At 34.1% G+C, this 19,764-nt stretch overlaps 1 protein-coding gene across 1 annotated transcript in view; it reads right to left on the reverse strand.

Annotated features, from left to right (window-relative positions):
- Positions 1-19,764, reverse strand: part of LOC128993176 (serine protease inhibitor dipetalogastin-like) — a 45,607-nt gene that overhangs the window by 4,751 nt on the left and 21,092 nt on the right. The window contains exons 2-5 of the mRNA XM_054416938.1: positions 7,402-7,570; positions 1,888-2,094; positions 682-828; positions 306-458 (exon numbers count right to left, since the gene is read on the reverse strand). Of these exons, the coding sequence (XP_054272913.1) occupies positions 306-458; positions 682-828; positions 1,888-2,094; positions 7,402-7,570 (676 nt within the window). The remainder of the gene's footprint in view (positions 1-305; positions 459-681; positions 829-1,887; positions 2,095-7,401; positions 7,571-19,764) is intronic.

Below are 19,764 nucleotides of genomic sequence, written 5' to 3' on the forward strand. Positions count from 1 at the left end.
CAGGGTTGGAAGAAGGTCTTGCATAACCAAAAGACACAAAATAAAAAGAGTTACGATCGCAGTAACTCTTTACTTGAGATTCTTGAGGCAAACCAACATGTTGACAGTTAGAATGTTGACAACCGTCCCATAGTTTTTTTGTTTGCTCACATTGACATATCACCTTCATAAATTCTAGATGGTATAGTCTGTATGATGGAACCTGTCTCTTGATCCTCCGTTTACCTGGGACTTTACCATTGGCCAGCCACCAGGTAGACACAGGGTCAGAGGACAGGTTACATTATACAGAGGCTACAACTTACATTGCCCCATTTTGCGCAGGTCCGAGATGGCCTGCACACTCTGGTACGTCCTTCCATTCGTGCCACACACGGCGTTCTCCCAGGGGGCGTAGTCTATGCCGAAACAGCCTACGGTGGGGTCGATGCATTCCCCGTCGTGGTAAACCTTGATAGCTGCAAAAAGACGAGGTCATCAGTACTTGCAAGTAAACTTTATATAAACATTGTGGAAGAGTTCCTTTATGAATTAGCACAACAGCTGTTTCAGAAGGTCGGGGATGTCTCACCAAGGCCTTGTTATGAGAGGAGGCTAAGACTAATCTCAAACTATTACGGAAGTATCAAACCAAAATTCCACCAGTGCCTAACCAGGTTATGAAGATGTAGAGTTCCTCACCTTTGCCAGCACGATCGTTGTGCAGAGCCAGAGCTTCTGTGTTGGCGTAGGTGACGTTGTCAGTTCCGCAGACAGGGTCCCACACAGGAGCCCACTTGAAGGGGACCTCACAGTCGGGGCAAACACCCTTACTGACTATCTTCACCTCTGGAACATGGCCAAGGGAGTGTTAAGTTAGTTGAAAATTTGGGAATAAAGTTATATATGTCATCAGATTCAGTAGAGGGTAGATATTTGTATAGTCTCTGAACTGCACTTTGATAATTATGTTACAATAAATCCCTTGGTTGTGTGCAGATCCAAACAAAGTCATCAGTTTTGGTACACAGACGGCCAAGGTATTTATAGTAATAATATAGGGTTGGAAGAATGAGATAGAACGATTGAAAGAGAGTGTGTTTAAAAAAAGGCATAGCTGACTAGGTCTAGAGAAAATTACTCATGAAATTTAACTTTTAAAATCCTGAGAGAGAACATAACGCAAAGTTTAACAAGTTTGAAATTTAAAAAATCTATTTAATGAATTACAAAATATCGCCAGCCTTTGAGAAACAAATATGCCAACCCCATTTTTTTATATATTTAAATTTCCAAACTAATAGAAGATTATGAAAGATCACCTATACTAAAATAGCCAATATACACTGTGAGAATAAAATTAGTTGTCACAATTCATGACTCTAACAAATATCTTTAAAATAAGGCATATTTTAACGTAAGCTTAAATTTAAGATTTTAACACTTCTAACACGGAAAAAAGCTAGTAAAATGTCTATTATGTCAATACGCTGAGGACGTAATCCTAAAGCTTCACGATTCAATTAATAATTTTAATTGTGATCTAAATGGGTCTATAGGCTTTTAGCACCCGGTATAACTCAAAATAATGCTAAAAAGATCACTTTTTCCAATAAATAAACATTCACATACATTTTTAATATTTGACTCTCGTTCGGACAAACGGTACTTCGAAGAACTATTACTTCGATCAACTCGTCGTATTGGTTAACTGGTAATCTACACCAATTTAATATATGTGAAAGCTTTTATTTGGACAAGTCGAAAAACTCTCACTTCCATTAACTGGTACCAAAGACAACTCTCGTTCAAACAATTGTCACTTCGATCAACTGTCACTTCGGTCAACTGTCACTTCGGTCAACTGTCACTTCGATCAACTTGTCATGTCGGTCAACTGGTACTCACTATCGCACGCGGCTCTCCAATGGTTCATGCAGGCCAAGTGTACACAGTTAGCGTACGTAGTGCCATCACTGCCACAGACCGGACCGTTGAACAACTTATGATCGTTGAACATCGAACAATCATGGTAAAACGCGTCCAACTCCAGCTTATGTGTTTTTTCGTCGGAGGAGCAAGTGTCCTCTGCTGCTGCTAACGCCAGCGTCAATCCTGGAAAATAGTAGAAGGTATATTAAATTACTTTTAAATCACATAGCTGTTTAACCTTAAATGGCGTTTTAACCAATACACATTACCTTGACCAGGTTACCCACGGGCTTCACCCCGTTTGACTTTATAAGTATTAATAAAACTATTAAGGTTAAGTTAAGCTAAAATAAACAAAACTGAATACAGTAATACAAACAAACAATCACCGATAATAAATTGAAAGAATAGGTATCAAAAAATTAGTACAGCTGAAGCATTTTTAACATTAGGTATATGGAAAGTTCCCTTTACAAAGGAATTACGACCTTAAAGGGCAATCTATGAAATAATGGATTGGATTGCGCAAGGTTTCTCGTCATGACGAACATTTTAAGTATATGGTTTATAGGGGTATGACATTTAGTCTTCTCAAAAGTTCATGGGTACTTTGGGATTTATATATGGTTTACATTGAATTCAAATCAAAATATTTCTTAATTCCTCATAAATGTTACATCGTTAGATAAATTTTTGTGTGCAGAAAAAATAATGACCAAATATACTATGAATCATTGAGGTGGTTCACGAGCTCGCGTTTATCGTAACCTTAGTCTAAAATCCGGAAATAACCGGTATTTGCGCCGAGGCTTAAAATATCTGCTTCACGAGCTCAAGTGTTCGTAAGCCTCAGAGTGAACTGATGGACTCCACACAGTTATATGGATAAAACCTGGGTTTAAAAGTTGGCTTCACGAGTCCAATTACAGATAGTAGCAGGCTTAAGTGTGTAAAATTGTAAATATTTCTACTGAGGAATTCTTAAAGCGCTCTAACATACTGTCACATGTCCCATGAGGTGTAACGTTTTAAAACATAAAATGAATAAATATCTGTCTTTACAGATAAAGTTACAACCACATTCTTAGACTTAGATTTAAATTTAAACCTCACCTTTTCCAGATTTCAAAAGTAGGTTAGAAAGGTCAAATTAATAGTGATTCAATCTGCATAGCTCTTAAAAAATATTTAGATAATTACTATAATTATTAAGTTTTTCATTTCATTAATCATCCAGAATGTTTTGTTCAATTTTTTATAAAATTTTAGTTTGATGTTTTGATGGATATAAATCAATATCATACAATAGTATTCTATTTTTTTTATTTAGAATACTAATTAGTATTATATTATAATCATTACTTTAGAAACCTATTTATATTTTAAGTCAATAGATAAAAAATTCAACAACATACCTTTTAACGATAAATTCAATAACTTGATATTGGTGTTTTATTTAACAAAATGTGTTTTCTAATACTCCAAATTTTGTCAAGACTCTTTATTGTAGCTTATTATATGAATTACAAAGACATATATAAGCAAATGTCTACAATACTGTTATTACGATTCTGTAACCGAATATGACCCTATAACTAAATAGCTCAAAAATGTCCTCAACATAATTAACTCATCAGTAAAAACGCTTAAATAAACAATCAGCTGTTAGTTGCATTGATCAGCTGATTCATTTAATTGATTCATTAATGTAAACTTTTGAAGCATATAAGATCCCTTAAAATCGGTATGTTACTATAGTTTTCTAAATCTAAGTTTCATTTTTATGTGTCTATAGTTTTTTCCTTAAACGATGATTGATATTTGGCTGTATCACTTTAAAGATTATTACAACATACGGCCAGAAAAAAATCAAATAACACTACATGTAAAAGCAATTAAATAAAATTATTATACTCGAAAGCAACAATTCTAACCACAAGAGCCAACTTACCTAACACAATCCACATCTTGCCCCTATGTCACACACTGATCGAACTGAGTATATGAAGACGAGGTGGTAAATATATAGAGTATCCATCGAACCAAGGTTCCTAGTTCATGACCCGCAACAACACAAACAATCAACAAACAACTCAGGCATCAGCAATACTTCTCACCCACTCTCTACCGAGAACTCGGCTGCAGAGATGTTTCTAAATGATCTACATTGTTTGATGCTAATATGAAGAGATGAATAGGATTTTTGGAGTGTTTTATAAACATTAGTTTCATTGATTTTTAGGTGATCCGTAACCATTCATAGTAAGATGTTGCGTAGGTCCAGGTTTTGATGTTTGATGCTGTGTTAAAAAACATTACTTTAGAGTAAAATTTTAATGCGATTTATTTTTTTAGAATCAAAATAATATTTCTATCTTTCTGCCTTTCGGTTTTCCCCGCGGATCTCGATTCTTATTCATTGTGTTTAAAAAAAACAACTCGTTTGAACCATATTTTCTAATTATCTTCTAAAAACTTTTGGATAAAATATTTATTGCAATGTTATTCCCAAATTGTAAACAATAACCAGTATAAACACGTTTTTTAAGGATATATATATGGAACACTTTTTAAGTGAATCAAACTTTCTAGGAAAATGTATTATTAAAATTCTTTTAAATTAATTTAATATTTCCATCTGCAGAGAAAGAGAAGGACAATTGAACGGACGGTCCATCCCTTAGGCAATCTTTGTTCTTTATGCACATTCCTTCAACAGCTATTAAAGATAATGTAATTTCCGACGAAGCTTGAAGCATTCCGTGATACAAAAATATAATTAAATTGTAAAGTGAAATACATACTCTTATTTTACAAACACCGATAAACAAAGTGGTGGTACATTTCTTAATGTCAGAATGATTTTTTTGAATTTATTTATTATATAATATATTTTGTTTACCCCGTATAGTCTACCAGAATAAAAGACATATTTTGTTTTAGTCCCCATTGTTATAGACCGAACCTACTCCCTTATACATTCATAATATTTACGAACCAGTTTAAGAGAGTCCCCAAGTTTCATTTCTGCCCAGTAAATTTAGGAGAGTTTCAATTTTTACTATTTTTTTTAATTTACCAAAATGTTCTTATCTTGTCGAAAAAAGGGAGGTGTTAAGAACTTGCTATTATCCACTTTCAGCTCATGATCACTTAATTATTTCACAAAGCAATACATTTTATATGTACTTTAGGTTAAATATAAATGCAAGATGTACATAATAATTATCAATGATCTATTTAGCATCGTTACCGACTAACATCAGCTGTTTCTTTGATGTGTCTGTAGAAGACAGCACAAAACAGCTGTAGTCATTGCGGAGCGGCTGTAGTCGTTGGACCAAGGTTTTTTTTTAACAGTAACCAGGTCCATTTAATTTTATTTAAACCTTAATCGTTGACCCAACGACCGAGGAGAGCTGGATCCAATTTTGAACCATCAAAAATCTACTTCTAACCAGCACCCTCTGATAGGCAAACACTATAACAGTCTACTTGCAGTATCCAAAATCAATGGCACATTGGCAGAGGGGGACATTGACCTGAATTGAAGGTAAGGTACAACAACAAGTCAGGTGGGCTTACCCCAACTCCGCGCGGTGGTCAGAAATCTGTCAAAACCGACTGCCCAACTCCGCGCAGTGGTCACTTCGGGTCCCTCGCGGCACATGCCCAACTCCGCGCAGTGGTCAATTTTGGCTCTCACAGCCCTGACGGATGAGAGTTTGTGCTCTAAGTTTGAAATTATGATATATTTTAATCATTTATAAGAAAGGGAAAGTAAAAAGGTATATGCCTACCCAAAACAGGAGACGAAGCTTAAAAACCACTAATATAAGAAGTTTTAAAAAGCCCGTGAGAAAGAGTGACTGTAAATTTATATGTTCCAAAGTCTACAATACTCAATCATTCACATTAGCACTGGGTTTATGAGCTTACTGATAAACTTGAGTACCAAATTCAAAAATGTTAGTCTTGTAAACAACCACAGATTGCTTCAACAAATTGGCTGTAATCTCTGTTTCATAAAACAGTTAGCTCCATACACCTCAAATTGGGGAAAAAATTGGCTGAAATTGGTTTACGAGCATATTTCTTTTACATCTTATTAAAATTGGCAAATTTTACGTCTATGAAGAGGGTTTTCATTGAATCCAGACCCAGGCGAACGTTTTAGCGAATTTCCCATGTACAGGGTGATTGATATAAGTGTGCCAGCCGTTTTATTCGAAAACTATAAGAGATATAAAAAAAAGTTAAATGGTAAGTGCCTTGGATTTTTTATTAAAAAAATGGTAGTCAAGTCAAAAAAATTATTTTAGCCACCATTTTTTCAATATGGCCGCCAACTTTGATTTTTCTTATGGAACACCCTGTATTTTATGATGTATTCTGGTAGAAAATGTAATTTTAAGACGATTTTATTCATGTAATTTTTGTTCATAAACCTAACCGTTTCAAAGATAATAATGGTTAAGTTTTGAAATTTCTGCATGAGAAAGAGTTTCGATAGAGGCCTAAGCAAGCATGCCAGCTGTTTTATTCTAAAACCATTCAAAATTTCACAACTTAAACCATTATTATCTTTGAAACGGTTAGGTTTATGAAAATAATTACAAGAATAAAATCGTCTTAAAATTACATTTTCTACCAGAATACATCATGAAATACAGGGTGTTAACTTTTTTTGATATCTCTTATGGTTTTCGAATAAAACGGCTGGCACACTTATATCAATCACCCTGTATAGGGAATAGGCTATTACCGTAGGTCTCATGGTAAGACCTGGACTCACTGATTGAATTTTTCGTTTTTATTTCCCAAAGGCCGAAAACACCATCCGTTCAAATTCATATATATATATATACCGGTATATATATTTTATGTGGATATATGTAAGTCTGTTAGCACGATAACTCGAGCAAAATGATCTGATTTTCATTAAATTTGGTGTGAACGTGTAAACCGTTTATTCGAACGAGTTCACAAACCAGCACGATTGAACCATGTGAACGGGGGCTTATGTATATATTATGAAAGTATAACGGTTTGAAATTTCTTTTGAAACCACTTTGTAAAGCTTAAAAACAAATAATTCAGTATATCGAAGCGTAAAAGCGCCATAATAGTTACAGAAAAAATGCCAAAGAATTCTTATTTTTAAATTCTCATGTTATTCTTATGGCAAATAAGTAAACTGTTGTAAATTCCTGTAAAAGGAACATATTTTGATTAAATTGTCAAATGCATTTATTTTACACTTAACTATTAACATTTCACACTTTTTACCCTGTCTCAAACACTTTTTGATGGGTCTGTAATTGACGGGTACCTAACCTTATTACAAGTGGCCACCGCGCGGAGTTGGAATCGGCCCTAAAAGTAACCACCGCGCGGAGTTGGGCAGAACCCTTCGGGGGCCATAAAACTTTCCTCGGATTAAATTTGACCACTGCGCGGAGTTGGGCAATCCCCAGTCAGGTACCTCACCTAGACCTAGATGATCTTGAAGACAGCTGACATCAAATGACCTTGCCAGGTCATTGACAGCGACCAGTCTGTCTGTCTGTCTGTTTGTCTGTTTGTCTGTCCGTCTGTATGTCCGTCTGTCTGTCTGTTTGTCTGTCTGTCTGTCTGTCTGACGTATTTTGTTGTTCAACTGCAGCGAAAACTGTTAAATTACACGATAACCACTATAATCTAAAGTTTTAATTTTAATGCGGATAAAAAGGACCAGCAAGAGTTGAAGATTTCTGCGATTTTTCCTAACTTTATTATTCTATGATATTGTTAGCCAAATCATTAAAAATATCAAACTAAAAAATGCCTCCCACAAAACGCATTACAGTAGATATATAAGTTGTACTTAAAATAAAGAAACCCCCTGTAAAGTTTATTTGTAACTTTTGTTTATCAGTTGGATGATTTAACGAGGCCAAGCTGTTGTATATCTTAAATTATTTGAATTTCACATTCATATTTTTAGAACAAAGTACAGTAGTTCTGATTCGTATAAATACAGTATAATGTGTGATTTTATATTTTAGCGAATTTCCCTATAGGGAAGTAGCTATTACCGTAGGTGGCACGGTAAGACCTAGACCCGGGACCGATTTACTTTTTCATTTTGATGTCCCCAGAGGCAAAAACACTATTCGTTCAAATTTTTATATATGTATATATATATATATATAATATATAGACTTATATATATATATATATATATATACGTCCGTGAACGCGATAACTTGAGTAATTTTTGTCCGATTTTGATGAAATTTGGTTTAAAGGTGTAAAGCGGGATAAACTTGAATGAGTTCGCGAACCAGCACGATCGGACCATGGGAACGGGGCTTTACGGGGGGTTTTATGGGGTAAAAATTGGTTTTTCTCACTTTTGACCCTCAAAACACAAAATTTCCCAATTTCTCTTTAGACCTTTTTAAAGAGCTTAAAAAAATAAATAATTTAGTATGTAAAAGTATTTTTGTTCAATCTAATTACTAACCGTAATTAGTAACGGAGAAAATTAAAAAAATTGTAAATTTAAAATTCCCATGTTATTCTTATGGAGAATATTGTCAAATGTTGTAGTTTGCTTGTTTATGAATATATTTTGATCAAACTTGGCAAATTTATTTATTTTGTACTAAGCTATCAATATTTTACTCAAAAACACACTTTATAAGTTTCCTTGTAGCAGCAAACCTAGGTACTCGTTAAACCTAATGTTATTAAAATATATTTATCTGAAAATCAATTCAGACAAATGGAAATTCGCTTAGTCGGCAGGTTTGCTGCGGCGGAGGTATTTGGATTTACCATTGCTAAGTTAAGTCCAGTACTTGTTATGTCTGTAAGCCTTCGAATAATGGCTGGGGGTTTGTAGAATTTTGTTTAAATTCCATTCCGGTCCATCCAAAAATCAGTATTTGTACAGAGTGGACACTCATTAGTTAAGTTCTTCTATGAATCGAACAATTGATTGTTTCAAATTACATTAACTGCCACCATATACAATTATTTTTGTTTCACTTTCTGCTCATTCAATCTAAAAGCATTAAAATGTAAAACCAATGTATAAAAATTACCACCGTGCCAATTGTGACAAAGTGAATAACTTGTTCTAAGAATGCGACGATGCGCAGGCCAGGAAAGTAACCATTGTTGCGATTTGCTAAATCAGCTGATTGTTCAATTCAAATCACAAATCGCCGGTGAGCACTTTTTACAATCAGCTGTTTATAAGCCGTACATGACATTATTCATTGTTGCTTCTGTGTTTAACTTACTACAATGGTTTGATTTCAAAATTCCAGTTCACACTGTTTTGCTTTTTGTTAATATTTTCAAGGCTTAGTGTTTGAGCGCTAACCAAGTCAATTTTATAGTTCTGTACGGTGCACTGTACAGGTCGTGTTTTGTTTACAATTTGTTTCTTGTTATTTCAGTCATTTAAAACCCCCGTTTAACCAAATGAAACTATATAATCATAAACAATAACTTGTCCTCTAGTTATATAACCAAACAGTAAAGCACAAATCAAATTAACTTTAAAATAAAAAATTAACAAATTTCGTTGACACTGCAGTGTCACCGTACATGAACTAGACACGAAAAACGAGCTTCAAAATTTACAACGGGATGAGAAGTCTATTTGTTTTCGTTAGTCTTTGATTCTAGTTTCAAGATTTATTCTGTCGCTCAATTGATGGAATATAAGAGAATGTATAATTTACAGACTAAACAACAAAAGTAGAATTCTCATCTCATCCCATTGTAAATTTTGAAGCTCGTTTTTCGTGTCTAGTTCGTGTACGGTGACACTGATCGCTGGAGTCGATGAAATTTTGTTTCTATTATTTTACGGGTTACTTCACGAATTATGCTTTACTGTTTGTATAACTAGGAGACGAGTTATTGTTTGATTAGATGTTTTAGCGAATTTACCATAGGGAATAAGCTATTACCATAGATCTCATTAAGAGACCTGGACCCGGGACCGATTTAATTTTTGTTTTGAGGTCCCTAGAGGCCAAATACACCGTTTAAATTCATAAATATGTGTCCATTAGCACGATAACTCTAGCAAAAATCATCCGATTTTGATAAAATTTGCTATAAACGTGTAAACTCACGTTTTTCTCGTTTTTGATCCCCAAACCATTAAATTTCCTTATATTCTGTTTAAACTATTTTGAAAAAATAGAAAAATAATTTAGTATATTAAAAGTATTTTTACCGCAATTGATTACGGAGAAAGTTCACTAAAATGTAAATTTGAAATTCACATGTTATTCTTATGGAGAACAAGTAAACTGTTATAGTTTGCTTGTTTATGGATGTATTTTGATCAAACATGGCAAATATTTTATACTAAACTATTAATATTTACTACACATCATTACCCTTCCTGTAGCAACAAACCTAGGTACTCGTTAAAATTAATGTTATCTAAATAGATTAAATTGGAAATCAAATCACACAATTGTAAATATTTGCTTGACGAGTCCCCCACGTGCGTCGCCCTTGAACACGGAAAACCCAATCTCAAGGGTTAAATATTATAAGTTAAGTTTGGTCCGGCCTAACCTACAATTAATTAGTCCTCAATCGATAGTTGAGTAATAAGCCAATTATCGGCCTCTGTTAAGAGACACGACTCTCGGCTTTACAAACAACTAGTGGCTTGTAGGGGCAATAGCCCCTATATATATATATTCTAGTAAATATTTTGTACAAATTATTAGTCTCATGGGTTACCCTACCTTGAATTATCGTTTAACATTTTTGTATATTATAATATGTATAAAAGTTATTACATACCTGCATAATGCAATTTTTTTATGTCTGTTCTGTTTAAAATATAGATTCCAAAGGACTGTTCATGTAGTGTGTTTATAATACAAACTTTCTAATCATGATATACGTCTAAGGAAGATTTTCAATAATAATCTTTATGACTATTAATTAAATATTTATCAATTCCTTTGAATATAGACAAATTCACTTAAATAAAACACATAGAGATAATGTCATCCTCCAAATTGTATAATGCTAATTATAACAAAATCTCTCTAAAAACAACAGAGTATAGTATCCATTTTAATCGAATCCTTGGTCTTTATTTTGTTCTAGTACTATTTTAACATCATCTGGCAACTTTAACCGGCTAAAAGCTACATAAAGTTGACCATGGGTAAACACGGGTTTTTTTTCAAATAAATGCCAACTTTTTGAAGGTTTGGCCTTGCGCTTTATTTATAGTAATATCGAAAGCTAATCGCAATAGGAATTGAATTCCTAAACTTAAACGGCATATTAGGATCTTTAGATGTTAGTTTTATTTTTGGCATGAAAAATATGTTCCCTTTGCCTACTCCAGTAATTACTTCTAACTTTACACTTTTTTCAGACATACCTAACACAACTAATCTTATTCCATTAACTAATCCAGACCCTGGAAAAAGTCTATATTTCAGTTTATAATAGTATACATATTACAGTACATCAAATCAAATCAAATCAAATCATTTATTTAGCCAAAATTTTAACAAAACGAGTTGCATTAGCTAAGTCACATTATTTTTAAAAGATGCCTTACATAGATCTACAATATATACAAGTATTTACAAAATGGCTTACATTATACTACAAATTGCATCAAAGACTTATAGATCAACATTTACAATGGCATTCCTAGAGCTGATATGATTTATGAATTCCTGGACGCTGTAAGAGGTAAAATTTATCAAAAGAGATTTTAATCGTTTTTTAAATTTTGGAAGGTTTGGTTCTAGCTTAAGAGAAAGTGGGAGAGAATTGAAAAGTTTTATTCCATTGTACTGTAAGTGTCTTTTGAAAAATGTCGTAGAATGTTTAGGTATTGGTAATGTGTGTGAGTTTCGCAAAGTGTAGTGGTTTTTGACAGAAACGTTAAATTGAGCAAGTTCTTGTTTTACAAATGTTAAGGATTCAAGAATATAAATGGATGGAAATGTCAAAATTTTTGAATGAGCAAAATATTTACGGCATGATTTACGCTTCTGCAAAGAGAAAATAGTCCTCATAGCCATTTTTTGAAGTTTAAACAAAATGTTGGTCTGCTGGCACTCACATCCCCAAATAGGAACGGCGTATGCTAAGTGGGGATAAATGAGCCCATAGTATGCAGTCAGCAGTACCTCCAGATTTTCATTGTTCTTGAGGTTACGCAAAACGAAAATACCAGAGCTAAGTTTCTTTGCAATGTGTTTCATATGGCCATGAAAACTAAGTCTCTCGTCCAAGATCAATCCAAGAAACTTGACATTTGGTGTTGGATGAACTTCAGTTTCGTCGAGAAGGAGACTGAATCCATTTGAGCGATTTGATAAGCGGAAGTTAATGAGTTGTGTTTTTTCTGTGTTGATTTTCAATGAGCTGTCGTCAAACCATTGGATTATACTGTTTGCTTCCAAAAAACTAATTTGTTCTAAATTGAGAAAATCAGAGCTAGAAATCGAAAGAGAGGTGTCGTCGGCGAACAATGATAGATTTGAGGATGTTGTGCAGGAAGAAAGGTTGTTAATAAAAATTAGAAAAAGGACTGGTCCCAGGACGGAGCCTTGAGGAACCCCCCTTGCAACAGAATTCTCAGCAGAAGGGTAGGATCTAACACACCCAGCCTCATCTACTGCCCTTATCTCTACATATTGACTCCTGTCACAAAGAAATGACCTGACCCAATCCAAAGCCAATCCTCTCACGCCCACATTGCTCATTCTTTTGAGCAATAAGTTATGGTCCACCATGTCAAAGGCTTTGCTTAAGTCAAAAAATAAACCAGCAGAATAGTTTGCAGCATCTAATTCACAAACCACCTTGTTTATTAATTTAAACATCGCTGAAGTGGTAGATTTGCCCTTTGTAAATCCATGCTGGTTTTCGGATATGATATTATTCGTCCTGAAAAAATCCCACAGCCTTATCACCATGATTTTTTCAAATATCTTTGAAAACACAGACACTACTGATATGGGCCTATAGCTATTGCAAAGCGTTGGATCTCCTTTTTTGAATATAGGCCTGACCACTGACACCTTCAGAGCTTGGGGAAACGATCCACTAGAGAATGAAGTGTTAATTAAATGACATAGGGGTTTTATCAGATATGGTGCAATCTTTTTAAGTAAATACGGAGATATTTCATCAGCCCCTGAAGACTTTTTATTTTTTAGACTTTTAATGACACTTAAAATTTCCTTTTCGCTAGTTGGACGTAAAAAGAGTGAACCAACAGCTCTTTTATTAATATCTGTATTATTGGATGAAGTATGTCTTAAGTATTTACCCGTATCTGAAAAGAAGTTGTTAAGCTGATTGGAAATGCATTTGGGGTCTCTGATGACTTCGCCACTATCATTTTTGAGAATTATTTCTGTGGGATTCGTTTTGGTGGATGGTCGTCTTTGATTTATTATGTTCCATATAGTTTTTGCTTTATTGTCTGAACCCTCAATTCTCTTTAAAGTGTCCTCTGACTTTATTTGTCTTATTAAACGTCTATACTGATTTTTTAACTTTTTGTAATGGTGAACCAAGTAGTGGGACGAATCAAGATTTTTTGTTTTGTTATATAGGGCAAACAGCTGTTCCTTAAACTTCGTAACCTCAGGTGACTTTATCTTTTTTCTAGTTGTATTTTTATACATATTACATATTACCATATGCTTTAAATTAAATAAACCACATGTTTTAAGTAACCAAAGCAGACATGACCTGGATTCCCACGTTATTTAAATGTAAATTATTTTATTACGTAACGACCTTTTGGTGCATAATTAAGAAAAATGAATAATTTTCCCCAAAACTTCATGCCCAGACCTTTAAAATGAGACCTCTCCCAGCTTTCTACGGCCTCCCGTTCGCTCACAATTTCATTGTAAAATTTTGGGCTTACGGAATTAGATATATAGATTAGATATATAGATAAGTATAAAGCTAATATTAATATTGGACATTGTGTAGCTGAGAGGTTAGTAGCTAGTCATGTTCCAACTACTCAAAAATCCCTGCGAGTGTCGACGGATACAAAGGACTCATACTGAACTACCGCGGTTTTATATCGCAAAATCGTACTTGAATGTATAGTATGAATGTTACTTTTACTTTTAGCATTGAGCTAAATTGTTTTTGTACCTTAATGTTATAAAATAACCAATAAAGATGAATGGATTTTTAGATGTATCTGTTTCACTGACATCTAGCAGTGAATATGTGAACTGGCTACACTGGGTGGTGGCATCTAGCGGCGATTATGGAAACTGTTGCGCACCTGGATAATTTTACAAATTTCTCATGTGTTGCTATTATAATATTATTTATTGTTCGGACATCGGTGTGGGGGTGACGGGTTCAATTCCTGGCATTCACGACATATTTTTTCAAGGCTGAATGGGACCTGGTCACAGCTCAGTCCGGGGGTTTCGGCTATCTAGTCAGCAGGTTTGCTACAGCGGGGGCTTTATAATCAAAAGTAAATGTGTAACCACGCTAATCTCTTCTATTTTTTAACCAAGGTTAAATCAGCTAGCACAATGTATCCATATGATATTGCATACGTCTTTAAAACACACCGACAGGTTCGTGTCTTAGTAAATGATATACTCACGAAGCAAAAATAGGTTATACTGGGTGTGGTTTTTAGTGTAAACTCCTTTTTGTTATGAGCCTGCTAAAAATAGTTGAGATTAAGTGTTATAAAGAATGCATTGAAGTTGGTCCAAAGAGCTTCGCTTCGCTCCGCTCAATTAAATATTTTTGGTCGAGTTTACGACCACTGTACGACCTCTAGTAGAGTATAAATAGGTGATTATTCACTGATTACAACCTGACACTAATTTAAAAAATATTTTCATCAATTTGAGTCTTGTTTTACCGGACCTCAAACCGCCTTCAAACTCTTGGATGCCAATACATAGTTTAATGTACTGCGAATATGTCAGATGCTTTGAAGGCGCTAAATTAAAACTAATAATAGTCAGGCTAGATGTCATAAGTTTTGCAAAAGTTCTTTATAGGCCTATTTAAAGATTTAATTTCAACCAAATCGGTATAATGTTATTACTGTACATGAGTTTCCACGAATAGTATCAGCATAGGTTGAGTTTGGTATCTAATTTAAGGTTTTATTTAGATACATTGCCGTAAACCCAAACCCAAACGGACAACCAAGTCAAAATGGCAACCGTAAAATATTTCCTGAATCTACAATTTTCTATCCAGCTGTTATTTTGAGCACAAATTTACGGCATTGTATTCTACTTAGTACATTGGGACCAAACTTTGCTCGGAGAAAAATAATTAGTTTACTTTCATCATTTTGTTGGTCTTTGTATTGCAGATACATTAATCAAACTGCCACAAACGGTTTCCACACTCCGCACCGCTCACCCTTACTACTTCCATTACCACTTACTACGTCGTGGACATGTTTCCCTCCCTTCCCATAGCATTTTAATATTGCAGATACATAAATCCGACTGCCACAAACGGTTTCCACACTCCGCACTGCTTGCCTTGACTCCCTTTACTACTTCCATTGCCACTTCCTACGTCGTGGACCTGTTTCCCTCCCTTCCCTTGGCATAAGAGTTGGTTGAGAAGCCTCATTATGCCAACATAAATCTTAATTTATCTTTTCATCACTCTGTATTCGAAAATAGCTCATTTCCATACATCTGAGATCTTCGAAAATCGTCAATTTCCATACACCAAAACAGATAATGATCAGCTGGCTTTTCCTGACATAAACATTACTTTTGCTACACACACAATACTTTGTCTGACACCAACAAAGTTACAGTTGTTGAACTGTTGAATTATTAGATTACGACATATCACCCATATCACATTGCTGATGGTGAGTGGTTGGAGAGATACATACAGTTGGGTTATAAGCCAATCATCGGTCTCAGGTAAGAGACACGACTCTCGGCTTTTCAAACAATTAGTCAGTTATATCACACATAACTTGAAAACTGTTTTTAATTTATGATTTTAGAAGCTAGTCATGTTCTAGCTACTCAAATCTTCCTGCGAGTGTCAACGGATACATGGGACTCTTAGTAAAACTACCGCGGCTTTAAATCGCAAAATCGTCCTTTATTTGATAGTATGAATTCGAGTTTTTCTTTAAGTCTTAGAGCTGTACTGTTTTTGTACCTTAATATTATAAAATAATCAATATAATCAATATACATGAATGAATTTAGATGTATCTGTTTCACTGACATCTAGCGGTGAATATGTGAACTGGCTACACTGGGTGGTGGCATCTAGCGGCAATTAGGCGAACTGTTGCGCGTCGAGTCATCGATCTCTAAATACGAGTTGGGGATTCACCACTGATAAAATACTTTATTTAGAGCTAACCAAAAAATAAAAAAAATTCAAACGGCCAAAAAGTTGTCACATACAGGCTACAGCGAATACAAACAGTTTTTTGCACTTTTTTAGACCGTATTTCAAAGTGATATATCTAAGAAACTATGCAACATATTGCACTGATCATGGTCTAATTTTGAAAATAATGATCTATTCTAAATATTTAGGTAGATTTATCATGGTAGCATAAGTGGTTTATAAAAAATCGTAGAGTAAAATTTGGACTTTTAGTCATGCATATAAAATTATGTTTCTAAGCAACATATTTACCTATAAGTCTAATTCTACCTAAATATTTAGTAAAAGATCTACTTAACATGTGGTGAAAATATAAACTCTCTATCTCAATTGGTTCTCAAGATATATCGATTTTTGTCAGGAAATTTGATGAAATTCAAACTTTCGGAAAACCGGTTTGAAAGTAAAAATGTAAAATTTCGGACATTAACGTGTATGCAAAAAATGTTATTTTTCATGCTTAGGGTTAAGATATTAGGTCTTAGGGTACTATATTCTTGTTCTGTAGGGTCCAAAATGACATAATCAGGCAAAAAGACTTTTTTTAAATTTTAGGATTTTTCACTGATTCGTTGGTGAATCCCCCTTAATAGAGATCGATGGCCTGAGTACTTTAAACAATTTCTCATTTGTTGCTATCCTAATTTACCGTTCCGTTGCGTTTGGTTGTCCGTTTATAATTTACCGTTCCGGACTTCGGTGCACGGGTTATACTCGTAAGGTCCAATAAAAAAGTATAAATGTACTAATTTATACCACAGAACAATATAACTTCAATAGGATTTAGCCAAAGTTAAAAAGAAGCCGTTTCAATTTCATGTACACCACTGACATTTTATTAATAAAATGAATGAAATCACAATAAATATATACTTTTCATTTAGTTAAGTTATACCTCTGTATCTCGGCTCTTAATAATTATTAAATTGAAACGATCTTACTTTATGATGGCTTGGCCGTAGAGCTCTATTTTAAAACAGGAACTCGTCTGTAAAAATATACAAACCATAAATATTACTAATATAACTATTCTAAATAAATTTCAATCAACATTTTCTTTCGTACATGTGCTTTGCTAGTTAACATACTTGTAACCTAATTAATCACATAATAGTATTTGAGGTTAACCAACAGTGAATATTATTTTCCCATATATGTCCAATAGTATTTTTGATTCAAATTGTAATTACAGATTTAACTTTTCTAGATTATAATGGATAATAATAGCTTTACTTACAATGTCTACGACATTTGCCTGCCATGAGATACAGAATATGAATGAAATCAAACATAGTGAAGGAAATGAAAAAACAATGTTGGCACTACAAAAAAATAAAATAAACCAATTATTTTTTAATTTTTTTTTAAACAAACAATACAAGAATCAGTATAGGGTGACGGGTTCAATTCCTGGCATATATAATAAAATATTTTTCATGGCCGAAGGGGACCTGGTCCAAACAGCCCCAGTCTGAGGGTTTCGGCTATCTAGTCTGTAGGTTTGCTGCGGAGGGGGATTTTATAATCAATGGTAAATGTATCACTACATTATTCTATTCTATGATTTTGCATACGTCTTTCAACTTTAATTAGTATAGAATAATACCCCCGCCGCAGCAAACCAGCAGACAAAGCGAATTTAAACTTGTCTGATTACATTTTTACTAATATTCCATAAATAAGACATACTTTTCCCAATTTAAATAACATTAGATTTAACGAGTGCTTATGTTTTCTGCTACGGGGAAGGTAAATCGTGTTTTTTACCACACGTTAATAGAATAGGATGAAATAAATAAATTTGCCAAAATTTGATCAACATATATCCATAAACAAGTAAACTACAACAGTTTTAATTTCTCCATAAGAATAACATGGGAATTTTAAATTACACTTTTTTTAAATTTTTGCCGTGACAGTCATGTATACAACAGTGCTTCTACATACTAAATTATTTCATTTTTTTAAGCTCTACAGAATGGTTTAGAAAGAAATTTAAAAATTTGTTGTTTTTAGGGTCAAAAAAGAAAAACCCATTTTTACCCCATAAAACTCCGTTCCCATTGTCCGATTATGCTGGTACGTGAACTATTTCGAATAAACGTAGGTTTACACGTTTATACCAAATTTCATAAAAATCGGATCATTTTTTGCTCGAGCTATCGCGCTACACGCACCCACACACATATATAGCCTAGACTATATATAAATTTTAACGGATGGTGTTTTTGGCCTCTGAGAACCTCAAATTAAAAAGCAAGTCGGTCCCGGGTCCGGGTCTTACAATGAGGGAAATCCCTATATGGGAAGTTCGCTAAAACCGATAGTTTCGTGTCGTAGTGAACCTTAGACCCACGAAGCCAAAATAGTTTATCCTGGGTGTGGTTTTTAGTGTAAATTTCATTATTATAAAGCTGATAAAAATATGTTTTCCTAATCCGTTTTATAAAGCAGTTTTGCTGTACTAAATATTTACAAAATGGCTGTAAAATTGTATTTTCTCCATTGAAGCATGGTAGAGTTCGATAACCTCTTTCCGTGGCTGATTTTGAGTGAATAAATAATTGTAATGAAATTAAAATGTTCTAGTTTACAACTACTAAAAAAATATGTTAAAACTCTCATTTGCATATTTGATACTGCTATCAATGTTCTTCTTGTTCGCTAGCAACATATGGGAAAATTGTTAAACCCAGGCGCGCAACAGTTCGCCTAATCGCCGCTAGACGTCACCACCCAGCGTAGCCAGTTCACCTATTCACCGCTAGATGTCAGTGAAACAGATACATCTAAATCCTTTCAACTTTATTAATTATTCAATAATATTAAGGTACAAAAACAATTTATCTCTGAGTTAAAAAAGAAAACTAACCTCATTAACTGTAAACTAAAGAACAATTTTGAGATTCAAAGCCGTGGTAGTTTAATATGAGTCCTCTGAGTCCGTTGACACTCGCAGGGAGTTATGAGTAGCTAGAACATGACTATAGCCATTTTAGGTTTATACTCAATGCTATAGCTTCTAACATCGCAGATTTCCAGTTATATGTTGCAATTAAACGAGACAATAATAATATTTTGTTTGAAAAGCCGAGAGTCGAGTCTTTACCCGAGTGAGACTGACGATTGGCTTATTATTCTACCAATGAGGATTGAGTTTTATCATTGACTATATATATACCTATTACCACAGACAATATAATACTTTAATGTTTAATGGTTTCGGTTGTCTGGGCTATTACCTACATATACCTGTACGTATATATAGTCAATAGTTTTATGTTAGTCGGAGCAAAACTGGTGATATTTAACCGTTGAGATTGGGGTTTCCGTTTTCAAGTGCGACGCAGGTGGAACATTTGACCATGGTGGACTCGTCAAGCAAAATTTTTCACTTTTTTGATTTGA

The sequence above is a fragment of the Macrosteles quadrilineatus genome, unplaced genomic scaffold, assembly GCF_028750875.1.
Source record: "Macrosteles quadrilineatus isolate MER2022 unplaced genomic scaffold, UCM_ALF_1.0 Scaffold_4__1_contigs__length_99947679, whole genome shotgun sequence".
In the NCBI taxonomy this organism is placed as follows: domain Eukaryota; kingdom Metazoa; phylum Arthropoda; class Insecta; order Hemiptera; family Cicadellidae; genus Macrosteles; species Macrosteles quadrilineatus.